The 24,993-nt window shown below is 41.0% G+C and overlaps 1 protein-coding gene and 1 long non-coding RNA gene across 3 annotated transcripts; one reads left to right on the top strand and one right to left on the bottom strand.

Moving 5' to 3' along the window:
• Positions 1-843: 843 nt before the first annotated feature.
• Positions 844-2,904, bottom strand: LOC143414503 (uncharacterized). Its single transcript, XR_013095115.1, has 4 exons — positions 2,864-2,904; positions 1,476-1,601; positions 1,226-1,359; positions 844-1,123 (listed from the first exon to the last, which is right to left on the bottom strand). It is a non-coding gene; the product is annotated as an uncharacterized LOC143414503 (long non-coding RNA).
• A 6,565-nt stretch (positions 2,905-9,469) lies between these two features.
• LOC143414476 (uncharacterized) lies at positions 9,470-24,650 on the top strand. 2 transcript variants are annotated; one of them, XM_076878913.1, is made up of 8 exons: positions 9,470-9,662; positions 13,952-14,302; positions 14,828-15,163; positions 15,251-15,352; positions 15,525-15,851; positions 16,817-17,143; positions 20,331-20,657; positions 23,399-24,650. In XM_076878913.1, the coding sequence occupies exons 1-8, from the start codon at positions 9,632-9,634 to the stop codon at positions 23,785-23,787; spliced, it is 2,190 nt and encodes a 729-aa protein (XP_076735028.1). In that variant the 5' UTR covers positions 9,470-9,631; the 3' UTR covers positions 23,788-24,650. The 2 variants fall into 2 exon arrangements, with proteins under 2 accessions (XP_076735028.1, XP_076735029.1); XM_076878914.1 differs by lacking the exon at positions 20,331-20,657.
• Positions 24,651-24,993: the final 343 nt, after the last annotated feature.

The raw sequence follows: 24,993 nt of genomic DNA, 5'->3' as shown, positions 1-24,993 counted from the left end.
AGACAGCATTGTTTTCCCCTCCTCTGTCTGTCCGGACCCTTGAGGGTACACCATAGGATACCACGGCTCTGATGAAACTTGATAAAACAGTACTGCTACGGTTGTTGTTTGAGGCATGAAGGAAGACCACAAGACGACTGTATCCATCAATAGCCCCATGAATGACTATCCTCCACCTAAAATCGTGGTCCATAAGAAGAAAAATCTTATTTCTGCTTTGTTATTGAAACAATGGAAACACACACTCTTAATTGATTTACATGGCACTATTGCATGTCAAGTTTGTCTGTACGTTGCTTGCGATGTCTGTGTTCTCTCATTTTCCCCTTTAAACATAACCAGTTGTGTTAGAGGACTGCCCATCCCAGGGCCTGGCTCTATTGGATGTGTCTTACTGTTCAACAGTTATATTTGATGTAATGCTGAATTTCACTTTGGTCAAAATAGGTGTTCAACAAATCAGTGTGCTTGGTTACCTTATCAACTTGTGATTTCCATCAATGTGCCACAATGAGTTTGGACCTGCAACCTGATATGTTCTTCGTTCTGGTCTCCGCAAAACTGCTCTTATGGCAGCTGCTCCAGGATTTATCCGTAGCATGCTTGCTCAAACCCTCCTTCGCTGTACACGTAGTCCACGTACTCGCAGGGAGGCTCTGACAGCCTCAGGACCAATTTGTTCATTGCCAGCGACAATGTCCTGCACATGTTCATCCAGCGCACTGTCAGTCAGTTCCGCATACATTGATGCACGGGTGAAATGATACTGTCTGAAATCAGACAAAAAGAACACGAGTATTTTATCACTGCCATAACAACACACATCATTACTTGACTAGTTAGTGCACATTCAAATATACTAATTTTTACAATTTCACAATACCATTTAATTTGAATAAACAGTGGGTGTGTGTCACAAAAGAACTGAAAGTCACACTGGTTTCAAAAGTCACTGACCGCAGACGTCTTCGAATTGTACGAAGTGAAACATTCAAAATATCAGCCATCTGAGGTGCAGTGAATCCACATGACTTCAGGAATGAAAGCTGTTCCCGAGTGATAAGGTAAAGGGATCTGCCTCTACCTCTGTTGAAAACCACTGGTGCCTGGTATCCAAAAGAGCCTGAAAATATATGTTTGGTGTATTTGGAAAATAGGTTAAGACAGAGTCATAATTTATTTCACACTTTTGATCAGTCAAGGAATCGACGCAATATGTGCTTACCTTGTTGGCCATGCTGAGTAGACAGTTCGACCTCCTGAATCAATTCAGCCAAGTCACGCAGAAGTTGATCTGCTGCAGTTACACTGATCAGTCTTCCTCTTGCCCACCGAAGGCTTCTCTGCATTGTCTCCAACCTCAAAGACATCAAAAAATTACTTCTTAATTCATGTTATATTTTCAGGCCATATTCCCCTTAAACATTTTATGCAAGTTAAAATGTTAAATGTTTTCCATCATGCTTTCATCATACCTCCTTAACGCTAAATGTAGCACATCTGGCCCAACATTGTCCATCAGCAGCCGCCGTGTACAGTCATTATGAATGTTCTTGCACCTTGAGATGAAAATCCTCCAGGCCATACTTTGTACTGTGATTCTACAAAGACAAAAATTTAAATTATTGCTTTCAACAGGTTTATATATTTAAATAAATCAAAAAATTTCATGTTAGTCTTCTGAAAATTGTGACTGAGAACTTTTGGAAACACTCTGTCATCACTAAGTATTGGAACTGTGAACAGTTACAGAATGCATCTGAAATAAATGTCACATTCTAACAGGTTATAGTTCTGTTAATAGAGCTTTTGAATCTACGTTTCATACATATTCCTATCTTTAATAGCAGTATGTCAACGATGTCAACCAATATTTTCATATTTCAAACACACACCCAAGTTAAAAATTTGAATCTCCGCATCTTCTACTCCGCATATCTGAAAAATCTTTTTTGATAATGTTCCAATTCCATTGTCAAATGTTCCCATCCATGTTATTCATCTTTGTTTATTTTAAATGCTGTCATTAGTTTTTTTCCCAACTAATTACCAAAATGAACATGGTCTACATTGTTTTGCTCACTTAAATAAAACGACATTTTTGTATTGTACCCTGGGTTCATGAAGACCATGCTGTCTTTTAACTTTATTATTTATTTTCTGCATATACTGACTGTTCTTTATTCATTTCTTTACTTTCTCCTCTCTTCTTCTTCTTCTTCAGTCAAGTTTAACGGCAGCTTGCATCCACTTTCTCCTCTCAATTTCGCTGAGATTAATTCCCGCTCTACTGTACAAGACTTGTGAATGGTTACCTGGAGGGATGTACCACTGTGAGAGGGGTGATACGGAACAGTCCAGGTGATCGCTGCTTTAATTTACCGGTCAGATATACCTAAATTGCACGTCGACATAGCTGGTGAACTGTAACTAGACCATAAATCAGTGATAACAAAAGAACATTCAATCTACTTTCTCCGGTATTTTATAGAAAAAATCAACATCAATTCAATGTCGTCTTGCTATCTGGGATGGCAGTGCAGTACCGTGTAGCCTAATCCGGCTAATGTAACAAGTGATATAAAACCGTATTTTAAATAATATAAAGTGGCTAAACAGAGTACCATATTAAAGACCTTATTAACATGCCTCACCTAAAATGGCATGTTGGCAACATTGCTAACGGACAAAGGTTAGCATGACTTGTCTGTGAAGGTTCTCAGCATGACTTTTTTTTTCGCTTACTACAATACAAAGCTAACATATAACATGTGCTTAAAAGGACAAAGCAATGTTTTTGAATCATCGCTTAGCTTTTAGTTAGCAAAGTCGAACAATAATTGAGATTAACTAGGGTACTTACGGTGTTTTTTGTTGGCGCAGAGATTTCGCACGCATTCATCTGTATGTAGTTTGTCGCACATAGCTTGATTGAGACAACACAAATATGAGGTTGACTGTGATTGGTTAACACAAATTCTGATCACAGGTTGTGGTAAGGGGTGGATTAAAAAAAAACAAAACACAACCTTCAGTCTTGCTGATCCAATCACAAACAATGTACCTTCTCCCGCCGTACTTTGAATTTTAGGGATGCTATATATATATATATATCTGCCCAGCCTTTTGGCGGACTTTTTGTGGACAGTCATGTCCGAACGGAGCGCTGCATTTCGACGGAGAGTCAGTGATATCAGAGACAGAATGAATGCCCAATTTAACCGGCTACTGAATCAAGATGACAGTGAAGAGGGGACATCTCTTCTACAAAGGTGAAATGCTTTGGTGGTGGTTACTCTATTGGCAAGCTTTTAGCTTTGCGCCTTTTTTGTTTTTGCAAAAGGAAATAACTTTTACATTTTTAAATAATAAATGGCTCGTTTACTAATTATGTGTTACAATTCAACAACAAATTCTGTAATCATAAATGTCTATCCTAGATTGACGACTTCAAATGACAGTCATTTTAATCCCTGTTATGTGGATTTATGCATAAAGATTTTAGTTTATAAATGTAGCATATCCCATATTTTCAGGGAGCATTTAATTTGCGAAACAATCGAAAAATGCATGCAATAAACACCGATGTGTTGAACACTCATTCCTTACTCTGAGTGTGTTGGGTGTTTTTTTTTTCTTTTCTTTTTTTTTCTTGGGGGGGGGGGGGGGGGGGGGGGTGTCTCTGTGTCATTAGTTTGACTAAAATTATCTCATGGTCTAATGATAGCTTTGGAGTTTTCCGCCAACAGCACGGAGGTGGGCCAGTGCGCAGACCAAGAGGCGGGAGAACCAGACATCGCCAGTTAACGTTTAAGGTGTCAGTACTAAGGAATCCCACACTGACACACTACCGATCTCATAGGGGTAATCAATATTTATATTAATATTAATTATTTGGAGTGATGGGTTTGAAAAAAGAGAATTACATCATGGTGTCAGTTGTTTACAAATTGTAGAATTTGGCATTAGATTTTTAGCACCTTTGTAATCTTTATTTCCTTGCACCAATAAGTTGATGTTGAGACACTACAATGTGACAATTTACCCTTTTCCGTTTTTAGGGAAAGCTAATTTGGTTTAAATTTGATTACAGATGCCACTCCTGCTACTCGGGTGGTCGTTCCTGTAAACCTAAATGCAGCTGAATTCAGGCAGGCACTACGGGACAATATTGCAGACATACCCTTGCAGTTCGATCTATGCAAAGTGAATGGACAGCGGCTCATTCTTCCTCTTGAAGAGGAGACGCCCCAAGAAATTAGAGCAAGAAACCTACTGGGTCGCTCCAATCTTTATATCCGTCCAAAGGTATTCAAATGTTCCACTCGGGTGGCTGATATGGCATAATTGTCACTATTACTGTAACTCAGTGGCGCTCCAGTCACCCTAGTATTGTATAAGACATCTTTAACATGTTACTGCTCAGAATAATAAATGCTGTGATTTTCCCCAAAGGATTTGAGACATTCATCTGATCACTATGCCAGATGGCTATGCTTAAATAATGCCCCGCCAATTGATTCACTGTTAATAACAGAAATGCAGTAGAGCAAGCTTCAACTGTGGTCTAACAGTATTTTAGGGTTAGGGTAATTTTGTTCTTGTAATCTTAGTTTCCTGGGTTCTGGCTTTTTCATTGTCTTTTGTTAATGTCCTTAACCTTTCCTTTATTTATTTATTTTTTTTTTTCCCCCTCAGTTATCCTAAGTTCTACCTACCCAAAGTGTCACGGTCCTGAGTCTGTGGACTCAGTGTTTTTCTGTTTGTATTAGTTAGCTTTGATTTCATGATGTGTTTTGATTCTCTTGGGTTTGATTTCTGTCGCTAGTATTCCTAACTCCCTAGGTCCTGGGCATTTCTTGTGTTCTCCTTCTTAGGTCGTGGTTCTGTGTTCTGTTAGTATACAGTCGTCTCTGTCAGTGTGTCTCTTGTTCTGTCACCGTATCCCCTAGGTTAGTCCACGTCTGTTCAGTTTCCTGTTTTACTTTGAAAGTCTGTGTACTATGTCAATGTGTTGAGTTTTGCCTCGTCATGTCTGATGAGTCCCAGCTGTGCTCTCCTCCTGTTTCACATTCCCTAATCACCTCAGTATGTATTTAAGCCTTGTGTGTTGTGCAGGTCTGACTCGGAGGACCAAAATTAATTTCCTGTCTTAGCAGGGCAGGATTGCTTTGAGTAATTTTTTTTTTTTTTTTAATACAATGCTTTGCAATAATTGTTTTGCCTAACAACCTGTTTTTGACTCCAAAATAGTCATTAACGCAACTGTTCTACTATGCAGTCAGTGTAACTGATTATAAATCTACACATTGCACCTTATTTAACACTTGTATGTATTTTAACAGAGCGAGAGGTGGACCACACATTTGAAGAGCTCCTGGTCTTTATAACTGGGGCTGACTTACTTCCACCACTGGGGTTCCCACAGTCCTGCAACATAGACTTCTACGATCAGGAGTCAGGGATGCGGCGCATCCCATACACATCAACGTGCAGCTTATCCCTGTATCTCCCAAGAGGTGTTGCAGATGAAGATCAATTCAAAGATCTTATGAACGATGCATTAAAAGGATCCCTGGGATTTGGAAAGGTGTAGCTGCATACATGAACTGATGCTGTGGTTAAAACCTGTGGGCTTTTGGGATGAAGTTCTTATTGTAAGTGTTCTTAAAGGGGATTGCTCCTGGCACTCAGGCTTCTTAAATATTTTACATTTTAAAAGTGTTTTTACAAATGACTGTTCATTGTGTATATAGTTATATTTATAGTCCAGTTAAGACAACTAGGATATTCATGCATCAAGCTATGCAAAATAAGTGGTGTTCAGAAAGTTTCCAGAAAATAGTTCAAATGACAATTCATCTAGAAATATTCTTTTGAAAGATTGTTGTTTATGTTCAATTATAGTACACTGCATAGAGTGGTTTTTGTTTTTGTTTTGTTTTAGTGTAATGTCAGTTCTCATGGTGTCTTGTCTATTTAAAAATTAAATTTGAGGCTTACCTGTTACTGTTAAATACTGGTATTGGGTTCCATTGACGTGGGCTATGTAGTACAATTATGTGCTTAAGTCAAGGTAAAAGGTTAAATGAATTTACCCTCATCTGTTCTCAAACCAAGAACTGAAGAATCCATCTCAATTCAGAATTAAGTTACGAATTAAGTTTACTGCTTTCGAGAACAAAGCAGTTTTAACAAACTGACTTTAAGCTCCGGCGTCAACTCTGAGATTGGCACCTGGCCTTTGACTAAAACCTGGTTAAAAATCAATTATGCAAATGTGGTAGAATTTGGTAGTATTGTGGTAGAATTATGTAAGAGATGATGGCTGTAAAGCTAGTTTTTTTTTTTGTAAAAAAAAATAACGTCAAGATAATGAACACTGGTATTAAAATTATATTTTATACATAAGGCAATAACTGTAATTACCAAAGTAAAGAAAATGATTTGTTAGACTCAGTTTGTTGGTGAACGATGCTTAAAAAGTGTGTAGCAATTTGGACAGTCAATCCAGTGATTGCTTTGCTTTTTCTATGGTCACGGCTTACCTACTTTATTACAGTCATTTGGCTGTACGTGACAATATATTTAGCTAAAGTTCCTTCTGCTTGTTTAGGTTTATCCCTGTGTTATAGGTTCATTCAGCCCAACCTCAGGAAACTTGTCTGCTTGCCTACTGTCATCTCTACAAGCCTAAAAACAATTTTAAAACAGGCTATACACATGACATTTTTTCTACTTAATTTACTCGTGTGTGCCATACAGAGGGAAATATCTCAATCAGAATCGCATTTATTGGAAAAGTATATGCGCAAACACATACAAGGAATTTGGTTCCATTTGAGGGTGTCTCTCAAGCACAAAAAAGTAAAACACAATCCATCTGTGTATGGACATACATAAATACACACGCACACAGGTGTATAAACTAACAATATAATACACAATCTAATTCTTTTACACAGAAATTACAGGATTACAGACGTTAATACCAAAGAGTGCAGTTGCAGTCTAGCAGTGTGACAGTTCAACCACTTAGGAGGGAGATGGCGAGGGGAAAGAATTTTGATCAAAGTTAATGTCTCCACTTGTTTCAAAAAGAAAAAAGAGCATACTGTCATTTACTTGCTTTTACTCTTTATTTATATGCCCTCCGCGGACCATCTCTGCACTGCGTGGGTGATTAGTGGCTCCCTGCACAGTAAGGGCTGCACACAGGGACAAGACGCACTCGGTTACGATCGGATCATCCCTGGGCAGGGGGAGGTGATGAACTGTATGCCACTTTTTCATTGGCATACATTAAGTACAATGTTTTATTGCCTATGGTGGGGCAGGTCACATACTGGGTGAAGGTGGGCAGTGTGGAGTCCATCGAGACATGATTAAAGTCCCCTGATAGTAGAAGAAGAGCTCTCGGAGATTGCGTTTGCAGTCTGCGGACCACAGAGAGTCACAGGCTGCCTCCACGGATGCTAACGGCTAATAGCTCAATGTCTCTGCTGCAGAGTTGTTCTTTTCACAGCGATGTGCCCAGAGATACCACAACCGTCTTTAACAAACACTGCCAGCCCCCCTCCTTTCCTCTCACCGCTGTCTCTCGTCTTGTCCGCCCACAGCAGCTGGAAGCCGGGCAGCCTACTCACAGAGGGAGTACCGGGCAGTGCCGGGGTACTGCCACTGTGACCGGGTTAGCGTCATTAGCTCCTCAATCATATCAGGGAGCGATCTCACATTTACAGTGATTACAGGAAGGAGAGATGGTGTGTGAGGTGTCCTCGGGAGACATCACCCCGTTTCTTCCCTCACTGGGGATGTAGGGTCTGTCTGCCGGTAGCGCAGCTGCAGGGCGCAGCGCTAACAGCTGATCCCTAATGTAAACAAAGGAGCCATGCGCCCAGCGTCCAAACACGGGTGAAAAAAGTGGAGACAAAAGAAGAGAAAAGTCAACATAACTAGCACGAAGCGGTAATGCAAGATGGCAGGATCTGATTGCTAAGACATAAGTTAAAGGTTAAGAAAAGTAAAGAGGAAAATAAGAAAGAGGCTCAGTTAGCTGCCGTAACAGGTAACACAGTTAAGGTTTCAGAAAAAGTATTCTGTCGTTTGTTTGCTCGATCATGCCTTAAACACATCAAAATGCATAGTGGGATTATAATACAAGTGAATACTGGGACAAGCACTTGTACTGAATAGGCAATCGCTTAGCAGCAAGGTGAATCGGTGATGCATTAGTGTGGTCTGCACTTCCTCTTCTTTGATTGGGTGAAATGAGTTGAAAGTAATTGGATGAGGGAACCATGGGGAGTGCCCTGCATAATTTCAATAAAACGCCGTTTTAAACGCCGTTACAGCTGGCAGAGAACGCCGTAAAAAACGCCGTTCAAAGATGCATAAAAACGGCGTTTTGTGCCGAGTAGCGTAAAAAACGGCGTTTCCGTCTGTCTTTGAACGCCGCTTTTTATGTCACTCGGATGGTGCGTTCAGGGCGCCATCCGAGTGGCGGAAAAAACGGCGTTTGTCGGAACAGAACGCCGTTTTTTCGGCGTTTTGAATAATTAAACGGCGTTTTTTACGCCATTTCTTAACCAAACGGGTTAGGAAAGTGGCGAATTTTGGCACTAATGGCTTGCCATATATATCTCCTCCTGACAGCGCGTCGCCGCACAGTCCCGCCACACTCCACACTTGAACACGGCCTCCCTCGTCTCACCGTCAGATGCAGGGAGAGGGGCATCCCTGCCCTGTTGTGCATTGCAGCCATCGCCACCCACTGTTGCTGTTCCTGCGTTGGGACTGGATCGCCGAACGACTCGCGGCACCCCACAGTCAGGCAGCAGTTCCTTCCACACACGTGCGGGCTTGCACGCGTTCCTTTTTCTCCTGCCCACCTTTCGTGTGTCACTCCTCTCTTTGTCTCTGCGCTCGCTATCCCCTTTAACAGGTCAACCTGGCGGCTGATAGGCCACCTTGGGGAACGCCCCCACCTCACAGGTGCCTACAATTGTCTGTTTAGTCCAGTGAATTAAAGGAACATGGTACAACATTAACACACATAATATAAATATGAGGATAAAACCATGCCGTATAAATATAAACAAACATGCAATATAAATATCACAATAAAATCATGCAAATAAAATCAACACTATGTACCAATACACAGATTGATAAAACATAAAAACACAAATTTCCACTGTGTGACACGTACACAACGAAGAAGAATAAAAAAAGAGGGGGACCTACCAGTCATGACACAAGAGACGCCACCATGCGGCGATACACTGCATTACAACACGCCACTGCTGAGTAAGTGTATTTGTAATGTTTTATCGTAAGTTTAATCAATAAACAAGTTCAGGGCGCTGAGAGTTTAGTTTGGAGATAAGAGGTGTTTGAGCAGTGCAGCTCCCTCAGATAATACATATGCCAGTGAAAGTAATAACCAGTTAACCTGGAAGACAGGACACTGTTGTTCACGTGAAACCGAAAGTAAACAGTATAGCTGGTGTTACTCCCTCCACTGTCTTTTATCGACGGCTCCAAATGAGATATAAATCCCCAAATATTAAGAGCAACAATGAGAAGTATTTGGATTTAACTGGTTGCTGTTTCTTGCAGGAGATTGAAGATGCTGCTGTTGCTCCTGCTCCTCACGAGCGGTAAGAAACTCTTATATACTTTATGTAAACAATGTTTATCTTGCACTCAGACCGAAGTTTTATCGCACAGGTATATACACGCAGTGTGTGAAATTACCGATGTAATGATGGCTTTATTTGTAAGAGAGCGAGGGGTGGTGTGAGAAAGTCTGGACCGACTTTGTGTTGAAAGTTTGAGCCTGGGAGAGGCTAACTAGCCGTGCTAAGCTAGCTCGGTGACACAGGTCATGGCTGCAGATCTGAGATAAAAGGCTTTATTGACAGGTCCGATAATCCTTTATATCACAACATCATTCTCAGACAGGTGACAGGAACATGCAATGAAGTGGCCATCTATATCTGCTATTGTTACCGAAGTGTGACTGACTGGAATGTTACCAGTTAAAATCGAAAGCTTTTCTTTTTTTTGGTCAGAACTGTGAGGATTGTTTATTTCCTGTTTAATCTCGCAAACTACCACTGATGCGGTAACCGGAACTGATTCCCTCTGAAAAGTTTGATTTCACCGCAGCGTTTCACTAACTTCCCAGAAAATAAAACTAAGTTGTTTAAGTAAAAATCTTTTTCAAAGAAGCACTGTCAACATGCATAGTTTAGCTGGGCAGGAAGTCAGAAACAGTAACAGTCTAAAACAAAGCGACAACAAAAACCCAGTGCAGACTAAACTTCACTTAAAAGTATGTTGGAGAGTCGTGGACACACTTGCAGATTTGTGTCTGGGCTCTGTCAAAAAGTCAGATAATATAATATAGAATACAAATTAATGATTACTGAATTGATTACTGGTGAAAAGAGCCGAAAAGAGAGTTTGATTAACAATTTCATGGGGTTGTTTATGGTCTGCCTCCTGAAGTCAAACATAAACAGACAGTGACAGAAGATACTTGACCACATGAGTTATTTCGGTGTTACATACCAGTGATTTACAGTAAATACTACTTTGACACTGTTCCAAATGACACAGAACAAAAGTAATGCTCATAATAAAGGCTGCTATATAAGAACAGACATAAATAATGAAACCGGGATAAACTTTAAAATCTCTTTAAAGGCATCTTGATGCATTCTTAATCATCCAGGAAAGTAAATCTCCAAAAGTTGATTCTGTTCATCTGGACGTAGCGTTTTGTGGGAGAAACGTTTCGTCATCCAGGTGACTTCTTCAGTCTCAGCCGACTGCAGGTTTCCCCAACCAGTACATTTGCATAATGACTGAAACCAGCCCACTGAGGAACAATGGGCTGGGAGGTCAGTCCGTTAATCTTAATTATGCAAAATCTCATGACCAACAACCACTGACCAAAACCCACTGATCAATGGCCATGAGTACCATTCAGAGTTGGGGAATGGCTGCAATCACAGCATTGTAACATGGTGACAGATGTACCCTTAGGCCCCCTCCTTGATTCAGAGATGGTCTTTCCCTTTTCACGTAATTGGCCTCCTTGACTCTGCGCTCAAACCAGCGTTCCTCCCTGTCCAGGATGTTACATCCTCATCCTTGACAGAGTGTCCACTGGCCTGTAGGTGTAAACAGACTGCAGAGTCCTGGGCTGACGAGGTAGCTCTTCTGTGTTGTGCCTATACTGTCCTTTTCCAGTATAGGTTTGATTACAGCTTTTACAGTTTTTAGTTGTTCTGGAAACACACCTGACATTAAAGAAAAGTTGACGATCTGTAACAGGTCTGACTCTAAAGTCTTTGAGACCTTTTTGAAAAAACTTGTTGGCAGGACATCTAAACAGCAGGAGGAGGAGTTCAGTTGACCTTAGATGTCCTCCAGGTCTTTGCTGTTAATCGGGTGAAACTGTTTCATGGTGTTTAAACAGTTTTTTGGTGGACACAGTACATATCCTGGATCTGCTGTTGATGTACCAATTGCTTGTCTAATCTTTTGGATTTTTTCTGTGAAGAATTTGGCAAAGTCATTGCAGGCCATGGTTGAATGAAGTTCAGCTGCCACTGGCACAGGAGGGTTTGTTAGCCTGTCAACTGTAGAAAATAAGACCCGAGCATTATGGCTGTTTTTAGTGATGATGTCAGAGAAGTAGGACCTCCTTGCACTCCTCAGTTGTAAATTATAATTGTGAAGTTTCTCCTTATAGATGTCATAGTGAACCTGGAGGTTTGTTTTTCTCCATCTGTGCTCAGCTTTCCTACACTCTCTTTTTTCATTTTTCACCAGTGTGGAGTTTCTCCATGGAGACTTTTTCCTTCCAGAGATAACCTTCACCTTAATGGGAGCAATAGTGTCCATTACATTTAACATGTTAGCATTGAAGTATTGACGAGCTCATTGACTGAACCTCTGGGCCCTTGGAGATCAGTAGGTCAAGAGTGTGTCCTCTATTATGTGTGGCCTCCGTTACATGCTGAGTCAGCCCAAAGTTGCCCAGAGTGTTACTCAGGTCTTTAGTCCCTTTGTCCTGAGGGTTGTGGAGTGGAGTACACTGGTACAGTACATGCGAGTGAAATTCTTGTTCTGCCGGGTGTGTTGTTGGTTTTCCCTTGATTGCTGAGTTGACAGGCGCCTTTGTTACTGGGACCAGTACTTTTAAGAAAGACCCCATTAGAAGGAATGAGGCGCATGAGGAATGCATCATTGCTCAGTCTGCAATATCTTTCCCAGAACAAACACCAATTGCAAATAACATACTAAAAATAAACCTGAAAAATCTGTTTAGAACAGCTACTATGTTGCAAAGAGTGAACTACCACTCGCACAATTTAACAGTCTTTGCAAACTTCAAAAAGCAAATGGCCTCGATCTTGGTTCCACTTGTCTCTTACCCGTGACTTCAGTGGAAATTTCAGATTCAGGATCTGACACAGACTGATTCATGTCCTACACAGTTCTTACAAGTTCATAGAAATTTCTGTTCAATTAGAACCAAGTATTTGAGTTGATGATTGTAATTTTTATACAATGTTGTAATTTGTGTTTCAACAATTTTTTGATTAATGTTTTGTTTCTGTTACAATATTATACTTTAATGTATAATATTGTAACAGAAACAAAACAGGAAACAAAACATCAATCAAAAAATTGCTCTCTTTTTATCTGAGTTACTGTGGTACGACATTATCTCCTCTTTCATAAAGGATGCACCAGTGCCTCCTCTAGTAAATTAGGTAATAAAAGAAAAAAATTAGTATTTAGAGGACTCTGATCATGACTGCAGATACTTCAGGGCAGGGGTCTCAAAACCTAAATGAGCTGTGGGCAAATGCTGGCACTGTCATCTCATGTGAGCACCACTTTAGTGTTCAAGTAGTACAAAACAAACAAACAAATAAGAAAAAACCCATTAATATTTCCAAAAATGTAGTGTTTGTTTTTTAAACTTTCAAATATTGTAGAACAAGACAAAACTGCAAACGTGAACACATTTTTATTTTCTTCTCACTCTTAACTGAAGCTGCGAGTCCTAGTTCTGCCCTGGTCCTCCTCCATTAGGACATGCCTAGAAAAACCTCAGTTTGGAGGCATCCTTGTAAGATGCATGAACCAGCTCAGCTGCCATCTTTTGATACGGTAGTACTCTAAGCCTAAATCATAATATAAAATGAGTAACAGTAGGGTGGACATTAGGTAAGGCTGCACTTTTTGCAGCGATCTTGTTTAGAAAACTATTTTTGTATCAGTAATATGTTTTCTTTTTGTCTGTTAATAATCATGTGAAACTGCACATGATTATTTGCAGCTAACAGGTTGTTAATGCTATCCACCAAGTCTAAAAACAGCATGTTAATACTTGGAGATCCTGAAGACATGCTCATCCAACTGAGCTAAACCTGCGCCCGAACTTGTTACCTGATAACTGATTACCACCTATTTAAACGTTAACTGTAACGGAATAGAGTTTCTCATATTGTGTATTTTAAATGTGTCAAGCCAGTACATGTATTCCATTACTCCCCAACACTGACTACATCTCTGCCTGTTGGAATATTTTTAGTTGATCATTTAAAGCTATTTCTGCTCCTAGTGGTCCATTTTTGCAGCTGGGACCTAACCCAAATTCTTCCTTAGGAGTGTTTTGGGAGAATGTGTTCATCCATTCAGGACAGAAAAGGACACTTGGATAATCTGTGCTGAGGAGCATTAAACTGTTCTTGATACATCGAGAGGTCCTTCAGACACAGCAGCCTTTTCACTCTATTTAAATATGTAAAGATTAACATTCTTTGTAAAATGTTCCCTAAAGATAATGTTACTTGTCATCTATTATTTCAACACTAAACCAAACCCAAACATTCCTTTGATTTCTGTTTTTGTGTCTTCACAGTTTCCCAGCATGCTCTGGCTGTGGTGGTGGAGGTATATGAGGGGGAGAATTCTGTCCTCTTGCCCTATGTTTACAAAGGTTCTATACCCGAGAACAATCCCACAGTGATGTGGACTTGCAGTGACCTCAATCCCAAATCTGTCCACCTACAAGGAAAAGGAGGAGACGATCTTAAAGGGCAAAACCAGCGCTACACTGGGCGCACATCAATGAGTCGTTATGCACTAAACACAAAAGACTTCAGTCTCACTCTGAGGAAACCCAAACTGACTGACAGCGGTATTTACACCTGTTCCATCAGTGCTGGAGGAGAAGAACATAGACTGAGTGACATCCAGCTGCACGTCAAAGGTCAAACCTGCTGTAATGAAAGAGTAAAAGTCAGTACAGTAGATAAAGCTCAAATAGTCCCAAAAGCAAGAAGAAAAGCCAAGTTTTTTCTGAAAGTCTTGATTAACCTAACAGAAAGATTTACAATGGACCTAACCTTAAGATGAAACAACAAAACATGAGCAAGAAAGTGAACTCAAATAAGATCTTATTGATACAGCCTCTGTGGTATATGGCATTACATTCTTTTAGGTCTGCAGAGTTGTCTTCTCTTCTCAGGGAGACAAATCTCAGTAGACTTTTTACATATTGTCCATGAGGAAAAATTCAAGATTTCTTTTAAAACACTGAAACATTCATTATGATCCCTCAATTGTCTGTAGCTGTAGCACCAGTTCATAAATTCCAGTTTAGTTATCACTCAAAGCAAAGAGTAGGGATCCACATTTGTAAAATCAGAGGTCAGAAATGCAGAAACTTGTCATTTGCCATGAGTGTGACTGCTATTGGTCCTGTATTTGATATTGTGGTTTCTTGTCCTTTCAGATCACCCCATGGAGGTGAAGGTGGAGGAAGGCTCAGCGTCTGTCATCCTGCCCTGCAAAACTGAACCTGACCTGCCTGAGAACACCAGAGTGGAGTGGACTCGCTCTGACCCAGAACTCGTGATAGTTCAGGAGTATTCAAACAAAGGTGGCAAACCTATGAAACAGGACAAGTTTTACAGAGACCGAATGGAAATGAATGAAGACCTGCTGAAAACTGGAGACTTCAGTCTGACCCTGAAACAGCCCACAGAGAGAGACAGTGGGAGATACATCTGCACCATCTACAGGGACAAAGACATCCTGAGACAGAAAGTAGAGCTGCACTATGTCAGAGGTCAGAGCTGGTGGACAGTGGCTCAGATTAACTTCAGAATTCAAAGGTCATAATTTATTTATGCATTTATTTTTTGTTTCTCCACAGAAAAACTTCCACTTTGGGCCACAGCTGTCGTAGTTCTTCCTGTTCTGGTGGTTTTTGGGGGTCTCAGTCTCATATATAGTGTTCAACACTATTTCATGTCAGGTGAGTCTCTCGTGCCAGACACACTAATGGTTAACAAGTGTCCCCTGGTGGCTCCTTAACGGTCGCTCAAAAGTCCAGAGGCTGAAACAATTCCTGTCCTTCAGCTTTCTTTAAAACTCTGAAAACTTGCTGCTGCTGTTTGTACAGTTCTTGTTGTTTGTTGTCCTGTCAGACTGTCAGGTGGAGGTGAAGTCAGGGGTGGAGTCTGTAAAGCTGCCTTTCAAAACCAACACAAAAAAACTACCTGAAGATGCTAAAGTGGAATGGAAGGACAGATACAACAACAAAGTCCATGTGCACCAGAATGATAGGATTGAAGACCAAAGCCCAGCATACAGGGAGCGAACAGAGATGAAGCGCAACCCGCTAAAAACTGGAGACCTCAGTCTCATCCTGAAATACCCCACAAACAAGGACAGAGGCACCTACACCTGCACCGTCTACAACAAGGAGGGAGAAAAAATCCTGAATGACACACAAGTGGAGCTTAAAGTCAGAGGTCAGTGTGTACTTAGTTTTCACTTGTATTTCATATAATATTAACTTGTGACCATTCACTGATGATAATGGGAAAATGTTGTGCTTCTGCAGGAATCTTTATATTGAGACCAAGTCGTGCCATCAAACTGCCTTTGTTCACTTTGACTCTCAGTTAAATGAGGCATTTTGTGTCTGTGCCAGATCTTTTTCGCTGAATGAATATACTGAGGCTATACACGTTAATTAATTACCTAGATTAGATTACTTTGTCTTCATTTGGCTGCTCATTTTAAAGGTTGCCACAGCAGGTTATCTTCCTACATCTCCCCCTCTTCCAGCATCCACCCCTAACAGTCTTGCTGTTCTCCTTCTGTCACAAATCACCTTTGATATTGATCTCCACCCAATCCACCCCGCCTGCATTCTCCTTTATCACCTCCCTTTGCACTGTCCATTCCTATCAAGGGTTGACTCCAGGTAGTTAAACTCATCTACTTGCACTACTTCTGCTACTTCCATGTTCACCTTTCCACCTGTCTGCCTCTCATGCATGCACTTGTATTCTGCTATGCTTCTACTAACAGTGCACATCACCCTTGTTTGTGAAAATCATCTCTCTCTAAAGTTAGAGGATACTTGTTAAACAACAGGAAGTGTTAGAAAGACTGGTGTGAGCCTGCTTGTTGCTGCAGATCTTCTGAAACCTGGGGGTGGCGTTTTAAGACTGTCACTCTGAGTCACTCTGATTTTCAATGTCCAACTTTGTTCTATATTTTTTTTTATTGATTGAAGCCACAGCAGAAAAGACATAAGTAGGATGTGATAAAAGAAGTATCACCAGCCTCACTTGCCCAGGAGTGTGTAATCTTTCTCCACTCCAATCCAAAATGCAGAAAGCTTCTGCTGTAATCTACCTGCAACTGGTGAGGAAGAAAAACCTGCTGCTGCCTGTACAGCTCATGTTGTGCTTTGTTGTCCTCTCAGTCCCCCAGGTGGAGGTGGATTCAGGGGTGGAGTCTGTCCAGCTGATCTGCAAAATCAGAGTTCGTCTGATAAAAAAAGACCTTATAGTGGAGTGGACGGAGAACAACAAGAAGGTCCATGTGTATCAGAACGGCTTTGAACAGCCTGAAGAACAGCACCAGGATTACAGAGACCGGACAGAGATGAATAAAGACCTGCTGAAAACTGGAGACCTCAGTCTGACCCTGAAATACCCCACAGACTGGGACACAAACACCTACACCTGCACCGTTTACAGCAGGGAGGGAAACATCCTGCTGATGAAACAAGTGGAGCTTAAAGTCAGAGGTCAGTGCGTACATAGTTTTGCCTTGGATTTGAAATCATACTCATTTTTGACCTTTTTAAACAATTTTTTTAAATTTTTTAACTAGAAATGCAGCAATGAGAGTTATTGCAATACAACAACTAAAAATAATGGGTCAGTTACTGATGATACTAAAAACATTTTATCCGACCGTTTTGGAAAGCCATATAAAGCCATATTAAAGCCATATTAAAGCCATATAAAGCCATATTAAAGCCATATAAAGCCATATTAAAGCCATATAAAGCCATATAAAGCCATATTAAAGCCATATTAAAGCCATATAAAGCCATATAAAGCCATATTAAAGCCATATAAAGCCATATTAAAGCCATATTAAAGCCATATAAAGCCATATTAAAGCCATATAAAGCCATATTAAAGCCATATAAAGCGATGGCTGTTGAATAACCTTTTGCTTCGGTGCACCCAGATTTTTCAACCACATCAATTAACACCGCATTTTCACATTTGCACTTTTTCAGGGGGAAATTGCCATCCATACAGACAATATTGATTTGTAAATGATTAACTAACAATCTTGTCAACACAAAGTTCTTTATTTGAAGCACATTTCTACAAGAAAGATAAGTTACTGAAAAAGTGGTTGTGCTTAAAGTGCTTTGGCAATATTGTAGACAATGATAAACTTAATCATCGTCTGAGGCAGTGGGAAGAGGGGACACTTGGGCAGTGCCTTTATCACAGCATTCTGGATACACTGTGTATCGTATTAGCAGCAGTCACAAATGCAGTATTGCCGGCCATGGTCTTTCCACACTCACCATAGTAAATGCAGTGCATCATGTTGCCAGCTTTATAACAGATAACCGCCTTAAAAATATTCTGCAGAAGAACAAAGACTGAAGAAAAACATGAATCAACATATGAACATTACCTGATGCTGCTTTTAGCCTTTAGACTTTAGACTTTTAGCCCCGATGGCACAAACATGCCAGAAAGCTCTGTGTTTGTCTTTGTGTAGAATCTGTTTACCTGCTCTCATTTACTGTTTTAGCTATTTTGGTGGTTGTTGAAATAGTTTTGTGAGCTCCTGGAGCTTCTGGCAAAATTAATTTACATTGAAAAAAATGAATTCAGGATTTAATGAATTAATATTGCTTTATTCAAGCTAAAATAATTTTAAATCAATTATTGAAACCCAGCTTACTACTCACCTCTGTCTATCCGCCTGCACTTTCAAACATGTAGGCTGACAGGACTATCTGAACCACGACCAATCAGAGAGGTCCCACCCCTGACTACATTTGATTGGTTTAGACCACGATATGGGCATAATGTGTGTTTGTTGTTGACCACATGGAGATTTTTCAGAGTTGCTGAGACTTTAAAAAAAACTTTTTTTCTTTTCCTTTTTTTTTTTTTACTCAAAAGGCTGGTCGACCTACGATTTTCTTTTAGTTGCACCACTGAGAAATTAAGTCGCATATGTGAACAAATTGATCACACTCTAGAGCCCTGAAAGGGAATGGGTTTTTTGTGTGTAGCTCAGTCTATTTCAGATTTCCATTACACCAGCTTAGTCTTCATGCTTCAGGTGAGTTTGGGAGAGGTCAGTTCTTGGCAGTCTGAGGCCTGCTTTAGTCCCTGATCTGAAGACTGCATCCCTAATTCTTAGATGTTTTTAAAACCTGATATATTGTGATTCATATATTCAAATGTTTTAAGTTGGAGTTGATTATATTCAGCAATCGTCTGAGTGATGCAGCTATTTTCTCCAGATCACTTGTTTTAATTGTGTGCTTTAAGTGTGGATGCGTGTCACCTTGTTTATAGTCCAGTTCATGTTGCTCACTGGTATTTTTCCACATCTTCCAGTGTTACATTTAGCTTAGTTTTAGTTTGCAGTGCTTTGAATTTTACCCAGTTTCTTGAGGCTTTCTTGGCTATGCCAACATTGCATTTGTTACATATATATTCATGAAGACATGAGATCCATTTAGCTTCCTGTTTACAAACCTTAAGATCACTGCTGGGTTCTTGTTGGTGTTGGTGAAACAATGACATTGTTTGTCCTGGTGCGTTGTTCCAAGTCTGCAATCCTGCTCTCCAGGTACGCTATCTGCTTCTTCTTCCTCACATTTTTAATACAGAGCAACTTTAACTTAACAAAGTCCAACATACTTTTCTATTACATCCCAACAGCAGATATAAAAAAGACTTTTTCTGAAAGACTATTGTCAGCTTCCTCATCTGTGTCCTCGTAGGCCCAACGTTATCTGGTGAACAAGCTCAGTTAGCTGTGAACTTGTCAGCTTAAAATTGATTTTAGTTTGAATATCACAATATCGATTCAGTAAAATCCAGGATTGGTTTTTAAATATGAATGTATTTTACCAGAAGCGCCAGAATCTGAGCTTAAAGCTCACACTGCTGTTTTAGCTGTTTGGTGGTTTCACAAACCACCAAACAGCTAAAACAGCAAATGAGAGCAGGTAAGCGGATTCCATACAAACAAGTAAACACAAAGTGCAGACGGCACATACATGGACACACTGTCTGTGCTTAAAGATGACAAATTATACTATTTCTGACTGTTTGAGTCAAAATTGAATTGAAACGAACCAGAATCAAATCGATTATAGAAATCAGTGATGATACCCAGCCCTACTGCCGACTAGCCAGCTTCTTGGCTAGTCGGCAGCTACTCTGCTACTGTTCTGCTACTCTGAGTCCAATATCCAGTATCAGAGTCATAATCCAGACAGGGTCATACCAGAGGTTTTGGACACTTGATTATTTTTCAGATTGAAAATCAATCTCCAAAAAATTGCTTGTATTTTATCACCTTGCATTGTCTATTGTTTTGTTATATTGAGTGGTTTTCACTTTGACAATTTTGCACTTACTTGGGCTAAGAGAAACATTTCATCCCATAAAGGGAAATTGAACTTGAAAGTCTAAATATGTTTAACTTCTTTCATAGGACACCCCTCATGGAACAAGTTCTTGATTCTCTTTCGAAGACAGCAAGTAAAGCTTTGAGTCTGGACATGTGACAATAACACTTCTTTTAGCAAATGGTCATCTCTGCCACTGACTGGACAGAGAAGAAATGCAGCACTGTCTTTGTTCAGTGGAGAAGTCGGACATATTTCAGACTGGAACTAGTCAAACAACTCATGTTGTGCTTTGTTGTCCTCTCAGTCCACCAGGTGGTGGCTGATTCAAAGGCGGAGTCTGCCAAGCTGCCCTTCAAAACCAGAGTTAACCTGTCTGAAGAGGATAAAGTGGAGTGGAAGGACAGAAACATCAGGAAGGTCCATGTATATCCAGAAGTGTCTGACCAGCCTGAAGAACAGGACCAGTTTTTCAGAGACCGAACGAAGATGAATGAAGACCTGCTGAAAACTGGAGACCTCAGTCTGACCCTGAAATACCCCACAGACTGGGACACAAACGCCTACACCTGCACCGTCTACAGCAGGGAGGGAAACATCCTGCTGATGAAACAAGTGGAACTTAAAGTCAGAGGTCAGTGCTGCAGTGTGTGTGTGTGTGTGTGTGTGTGTGTGTGTGTGTGTGTGTGTGTGTGTGTGTTAGGGACTGTGGGGAATCTTTGTGCATTAGTTATTTGATACGATGTCTTGCACTATCCTACTGTATATTACTGTATACTACTATTCTTATTGTATATATTGTATATCTTATTCATCTGTTCCTCTGTCTCTCCTGCTGCTTTGAGCATGTACATGACCAAAGAATTCCCCTCGGGATAAATAAAGTTATTCTTTCTTGTAGAACTGCGGTTTTAAGCAATGTGGTTGAAAAATTTGGGTGCACCTAACTTTTGTGCTGGTGCACCTAAGAAAAAAAGTTAGGCACACCAGTGCAACCATGGCAAAAAGTTAATCTAGAGCCCTGTATAAAATATTTGATCAGATGATAATGGTAGAATGTATGTATATATTTATTTATTAAAATAGTTTATTGTAGAATGGAAGTTCAGAAATTAAAAGATAAGATAAGATAACCTTTATTAGTCCCACACGTGGGAAATTTGTTTTGTCACAGCAGGAAGTGGACAGTGCAAAAGTTATGAGGCAAAAATTAGAATACAATAAGAATAAATACAGTACACAACTGTACAGAATAAAATAAAATACTATATACAGTAGAATAAAATAAAATAAATATACAATAAGATAAAAATAGAATACAAATACTATATACAACTGAGTAAAAATACAACGATGACAGAAAGGATTATTGCACTTAGTATTATTGCACATGTGTGGATGTGTGTGCTTGTTCAGTTAAAGTCTTTATTATGGAGTCTGACAGCAGTGGGGAGGAAAGACCTGCGAAATCTCTCCGTCCCACACCGTGGGTGCCGCAGTCTCCCACTGAAGGAGCTGCTCAGTGCTGTCACAGTCTGCTGCATGGGGTGGGAGATGTTGTCCATCAGGGATGACAGCTTAGCCGCCATTCTCCTGTCACTCACCACCTCCACTGGGTCCAGAGGGCATCCTAGAACAGAGCTGGCCCTTCGGATCACCCTGTTCAGTCTCTTCCTGTCCCCAGCAGAGATGCTGCCGCCCCAGCAGACCACACCATAAAAGATAGCAGAAGCCACCACAGAGTCATAGAAGGTCTTCAGGAGTGGGCCCCTCCACTCCAAACGACCTGAGTCTCCGCAGCAGGTACAGCCTGCTCTGCCCTTTCCTGTAGAGGGCGTCTGAGTTATGAGTCCAGTCCAGTCTATTGTTCAGATGAACACCAAGGTACCTGTAGCTGTCCACAGCCTCAATGTCCATACCTTGGATGTTCAGTGGTTGCAGTGGAGAATGCTTGTGCCTGCGGAAGTCTACCACCAGCTCCTTGGTTTTACTGGCGTTGATCTGGAGGTAGTTCAGCTGGCACCAGTCCACAAAGTCTTGGGTCAGACCTCTGTACTCCTTGTCGTCCCCATCAGTGATGAGGCCGACTATTGCAGAGTCATCAGAGAACTTCTGCAGGAAGCACTGGGTGGAATTGTGGGAGAAGTCTGCAGTGTAGATGGTGAAGAGGAACGGAGCCAGAACCGTTCCCTGTGGGGCCCCCGTACTGCAGACGACCCTGTCCGACACACAGCCCTGAGTCCTCACATACTGTGGTCGGTCGGTGAGGTAGTCCAAAATCCAGGTAGTGAGGTGATGGTCCACTCCAGAGTTCTCCAGCTTGTCCTTCAGAACCGAGGGAAGAATGGTGTTGAAGGCACTGGAGAAATCAAAGAACATGATTCTCACAGTGCTTCCAGCGGTCTCCAGGTGAGCGAGGGAACGATGTAGGAGGTGAATGACGGCATCATCCGCTCCAATGCCAGGCTGGTAGGCAAACTGAAGTGGGTCCAGTGATGAGCTTGTTAGGCGCCGAAGCTGAGCCAGGACCAACCGCTCCAGGGTCTTCATCAGGTGGGATGTCAGAGCCACCGGCCTGTAGCTGTTGAGGTCCTTGGGGCGTGAAGTCTTTGGCACTGGTACAACACAGGAGGTTTTCCAGAGCTGTGGGACTCTTCCCAACCTCAGGCTCAGGTTGAAGAGGTGCTCCATCACCCCACACAGTTGGTCCGCGCAGGACCTGACGACCCTCGAGCTGATGCCATCTGGGCCCGCTGCCTTCTTGCCATTAATCCTCCTCAGTTCCCTCCTAACCTGGGTGGTTGAGAGAGACAGGCTGGAGCCTTGTGTTGAGTGTGTATTGGATGCTGTTGTTGGGGGTGGGGGGGAGTGAGCAGGGTGAATAGAGGAGGTGTGAAGTGTCTGAGGTGGAACAGAAAACTCACCTAACAGTAAAATAATGGTTTAGTCCTTAACAGCTAGAGTATTTAAGGCTGCCAGTTGTCATTAGACAGGAGAGTGATTGTGCTGTGAGAAAGCTTAATCTGCCAGTGATTGTCATGGCCTTAAAGCTATATGGGCAAATAAACACTTCTTGCTTACACCATACTGTGTCTCAGTCTTCCTTTCTGTAAATCCAGCCAAAAAAGGCAACCCTTGGCTGTGAGCCAAGACCAGCTGTGACAGGAGAGTTTACTCTGATGCACATAGACCAAAGATATAAGTTAAAAGAAACCACAGCACCATCAGACTCTGATCATCTCCAATTGCTTTAAAACTCTTTAAAGATTTCTGTCCTCTGCTCTGATCTGCTTCTATCCTTTACCTTCCTCTATAACTCTGAAAACAAACCTGCTGCTGTCTGTACAGCTCATGTTGTGTTTGTTGTCCTCTCAGTCTGTGAGGTGAAGCTGAAGATGGCGGCGGAGTCTGTCCGGCTGCCCTTCAAAACCACAGAAAACCTGCCTGAAGATGCTAAAGTGGAGTGGAAGGACAGATACAACAGGAAGGTTCATGTGTATCATAATGCATCTGACCAGCATGAAGAACAGGATGAGGATTATAGAGATAAAACACAGATGAATGAATGCCCGCTGAAAACTGGAGACCTCAGTCTGACTCTGAAAAACCCCACAGAGGGAAACATTGGGAGATACACATGTTACATCCGGAGAAAGGAAGACATAATCAGATTGAAAACAGTGATGTTAACAGGAAAAGTAAAAGGGGGGTTGTATGCTCCCTCTAGGTGTGATCTTTCAGAAATACAATATTGCTTTTCATAGTTATGCTGATGATATACAGATCTACTTTGAACTAACTGATGATCTCTGTCTCTGCACTGTTTGTGTGAGGTCAAATAATGGCTCTTAGGAAACTCTCTTAAATGATAAGAAAACGGAAATCGTGGTATTTGATAGTAATATCCCTCACGGCCAACTTCGTGATGCCCTTGGTTCCCTTGCCAGTTCCATCTCTGACACTGTTAGCAATTTGGGTGTGTTGCTGGATAGCTCTTAAATTTGATAAACAAGTGTCTGCTGTAGATAGATCTAGCTTCTACCAACTGTGGCTAGGCATGCCCTCTGACTGGAGCTGGGAGGTTTGCCTCTATTATCCCTGTTCTTGCTGATCTGCACTGCACCCATTAAATACCGTATCCAATTTAAAATACTGCTGCTTACTTTTAAAATGATCAACAACACAGCGCCAAGCTACTTTATTGAATTCCTTAGATTGTACATCCTTGTTAGAGCACTAAGATCAAATGGTGCAAAATCTAGAGGTGACTGTGCATTTGCCTTGGCTGCACCTGATTTGTAGACTTATTCTGTTTCTCTTTTATACATTTCTTTTATGGCTTTGTGCTTTTACCATGTTTTTATTTGATATGCATTTCATTGCTACTTAGGTAACTGTTTGTACAGTCATTTGTATAAAGAGTAAACAGGACTGGTGAACTAGCGCAGCAGTTTTTCTGGACCTTTGCTGCCCTATTATGTTGTTTTTTTTTTCTGAATCTTTGGTTTTTATTTAGCCTTTTCTCTATTTTTTTTTCCAATGAGTCTTAGCTGCACACAGCCTTTGAAACATATTTAACACGAAACCACCGAAGACTTACATTAAAGTCTCATTGTTTCTGTACCTATTTTCGTGTATTCTCATTTGTTTGGCTCCCTGAGTGTCAATTCCTCCTTCTGTCTCATCTTCCTCTGTTCCCTTGTCTTTCACTGTTAGGGTGATATTCTGCCAAGTGTGAAGTTGATGAGCTTCACAGTTACAACAGGTTAACATGTCTGAATAACATGATGAAAGTACAAGCATGAACATTTTAAACATGTTTTTTATATTTATTTATATTTCAATAATATGTTTTAATCCAGCAGTTTAAGGTCGCGCCCAAGTATATCAGTCTCAGACTAAAGTCTGTGCTAATCGACACCATTGCAAAATGTTCATTTTCAGAGGTGGGCTTTCTGCATCATTATCCT

This window comes from Maylandia zebra, linkage group LG3 (genome assembly GCF_041146795.1).
Source record: "Maylandia zebra isolate NMK-2024a linkage group LG3, Mzebra_GT3a, whole genome shotgun sequence".
Taxonomy (NCBI): Eukaryota; Metazoa; Chordata; class Actinopteri; order Cichliformes; family Cichlidae; genus Maylandia; species Maylandia zebra.
The sequence above is the reverse complement of the archived record's forward strand: the minus strand, read 5'-3'. Positions and strand labels throughout refer to the sequence as shown.

What these genes read in the sequence shown, in the direction of transcription:
- LOC143414476 (XM_076878913.1), top strand. Translation starts at nt 9,632, where the DNA reads ATGCTGCTGTTGCTCCTGCTCCTCACGAGCG. An exon ending in AGAGCTGCACTATGTCAGAG is followed by an intron (nt 15,164 to 15,250) that starts GTCAGAGCTGGT and finishes GTTTCTCCACAG; the next exon opens with AAAAACTTCCACTTTGGGCC. An exon ending in TCAACACTATTTCATGTCAG is followed by an intron (nt 15,353 to 15,524) that starts GTGAGTCTCTCG and finishes TTGTCCTGTCAG; the next exon opens with ACTGTCAGGTGGAGGTGAAG.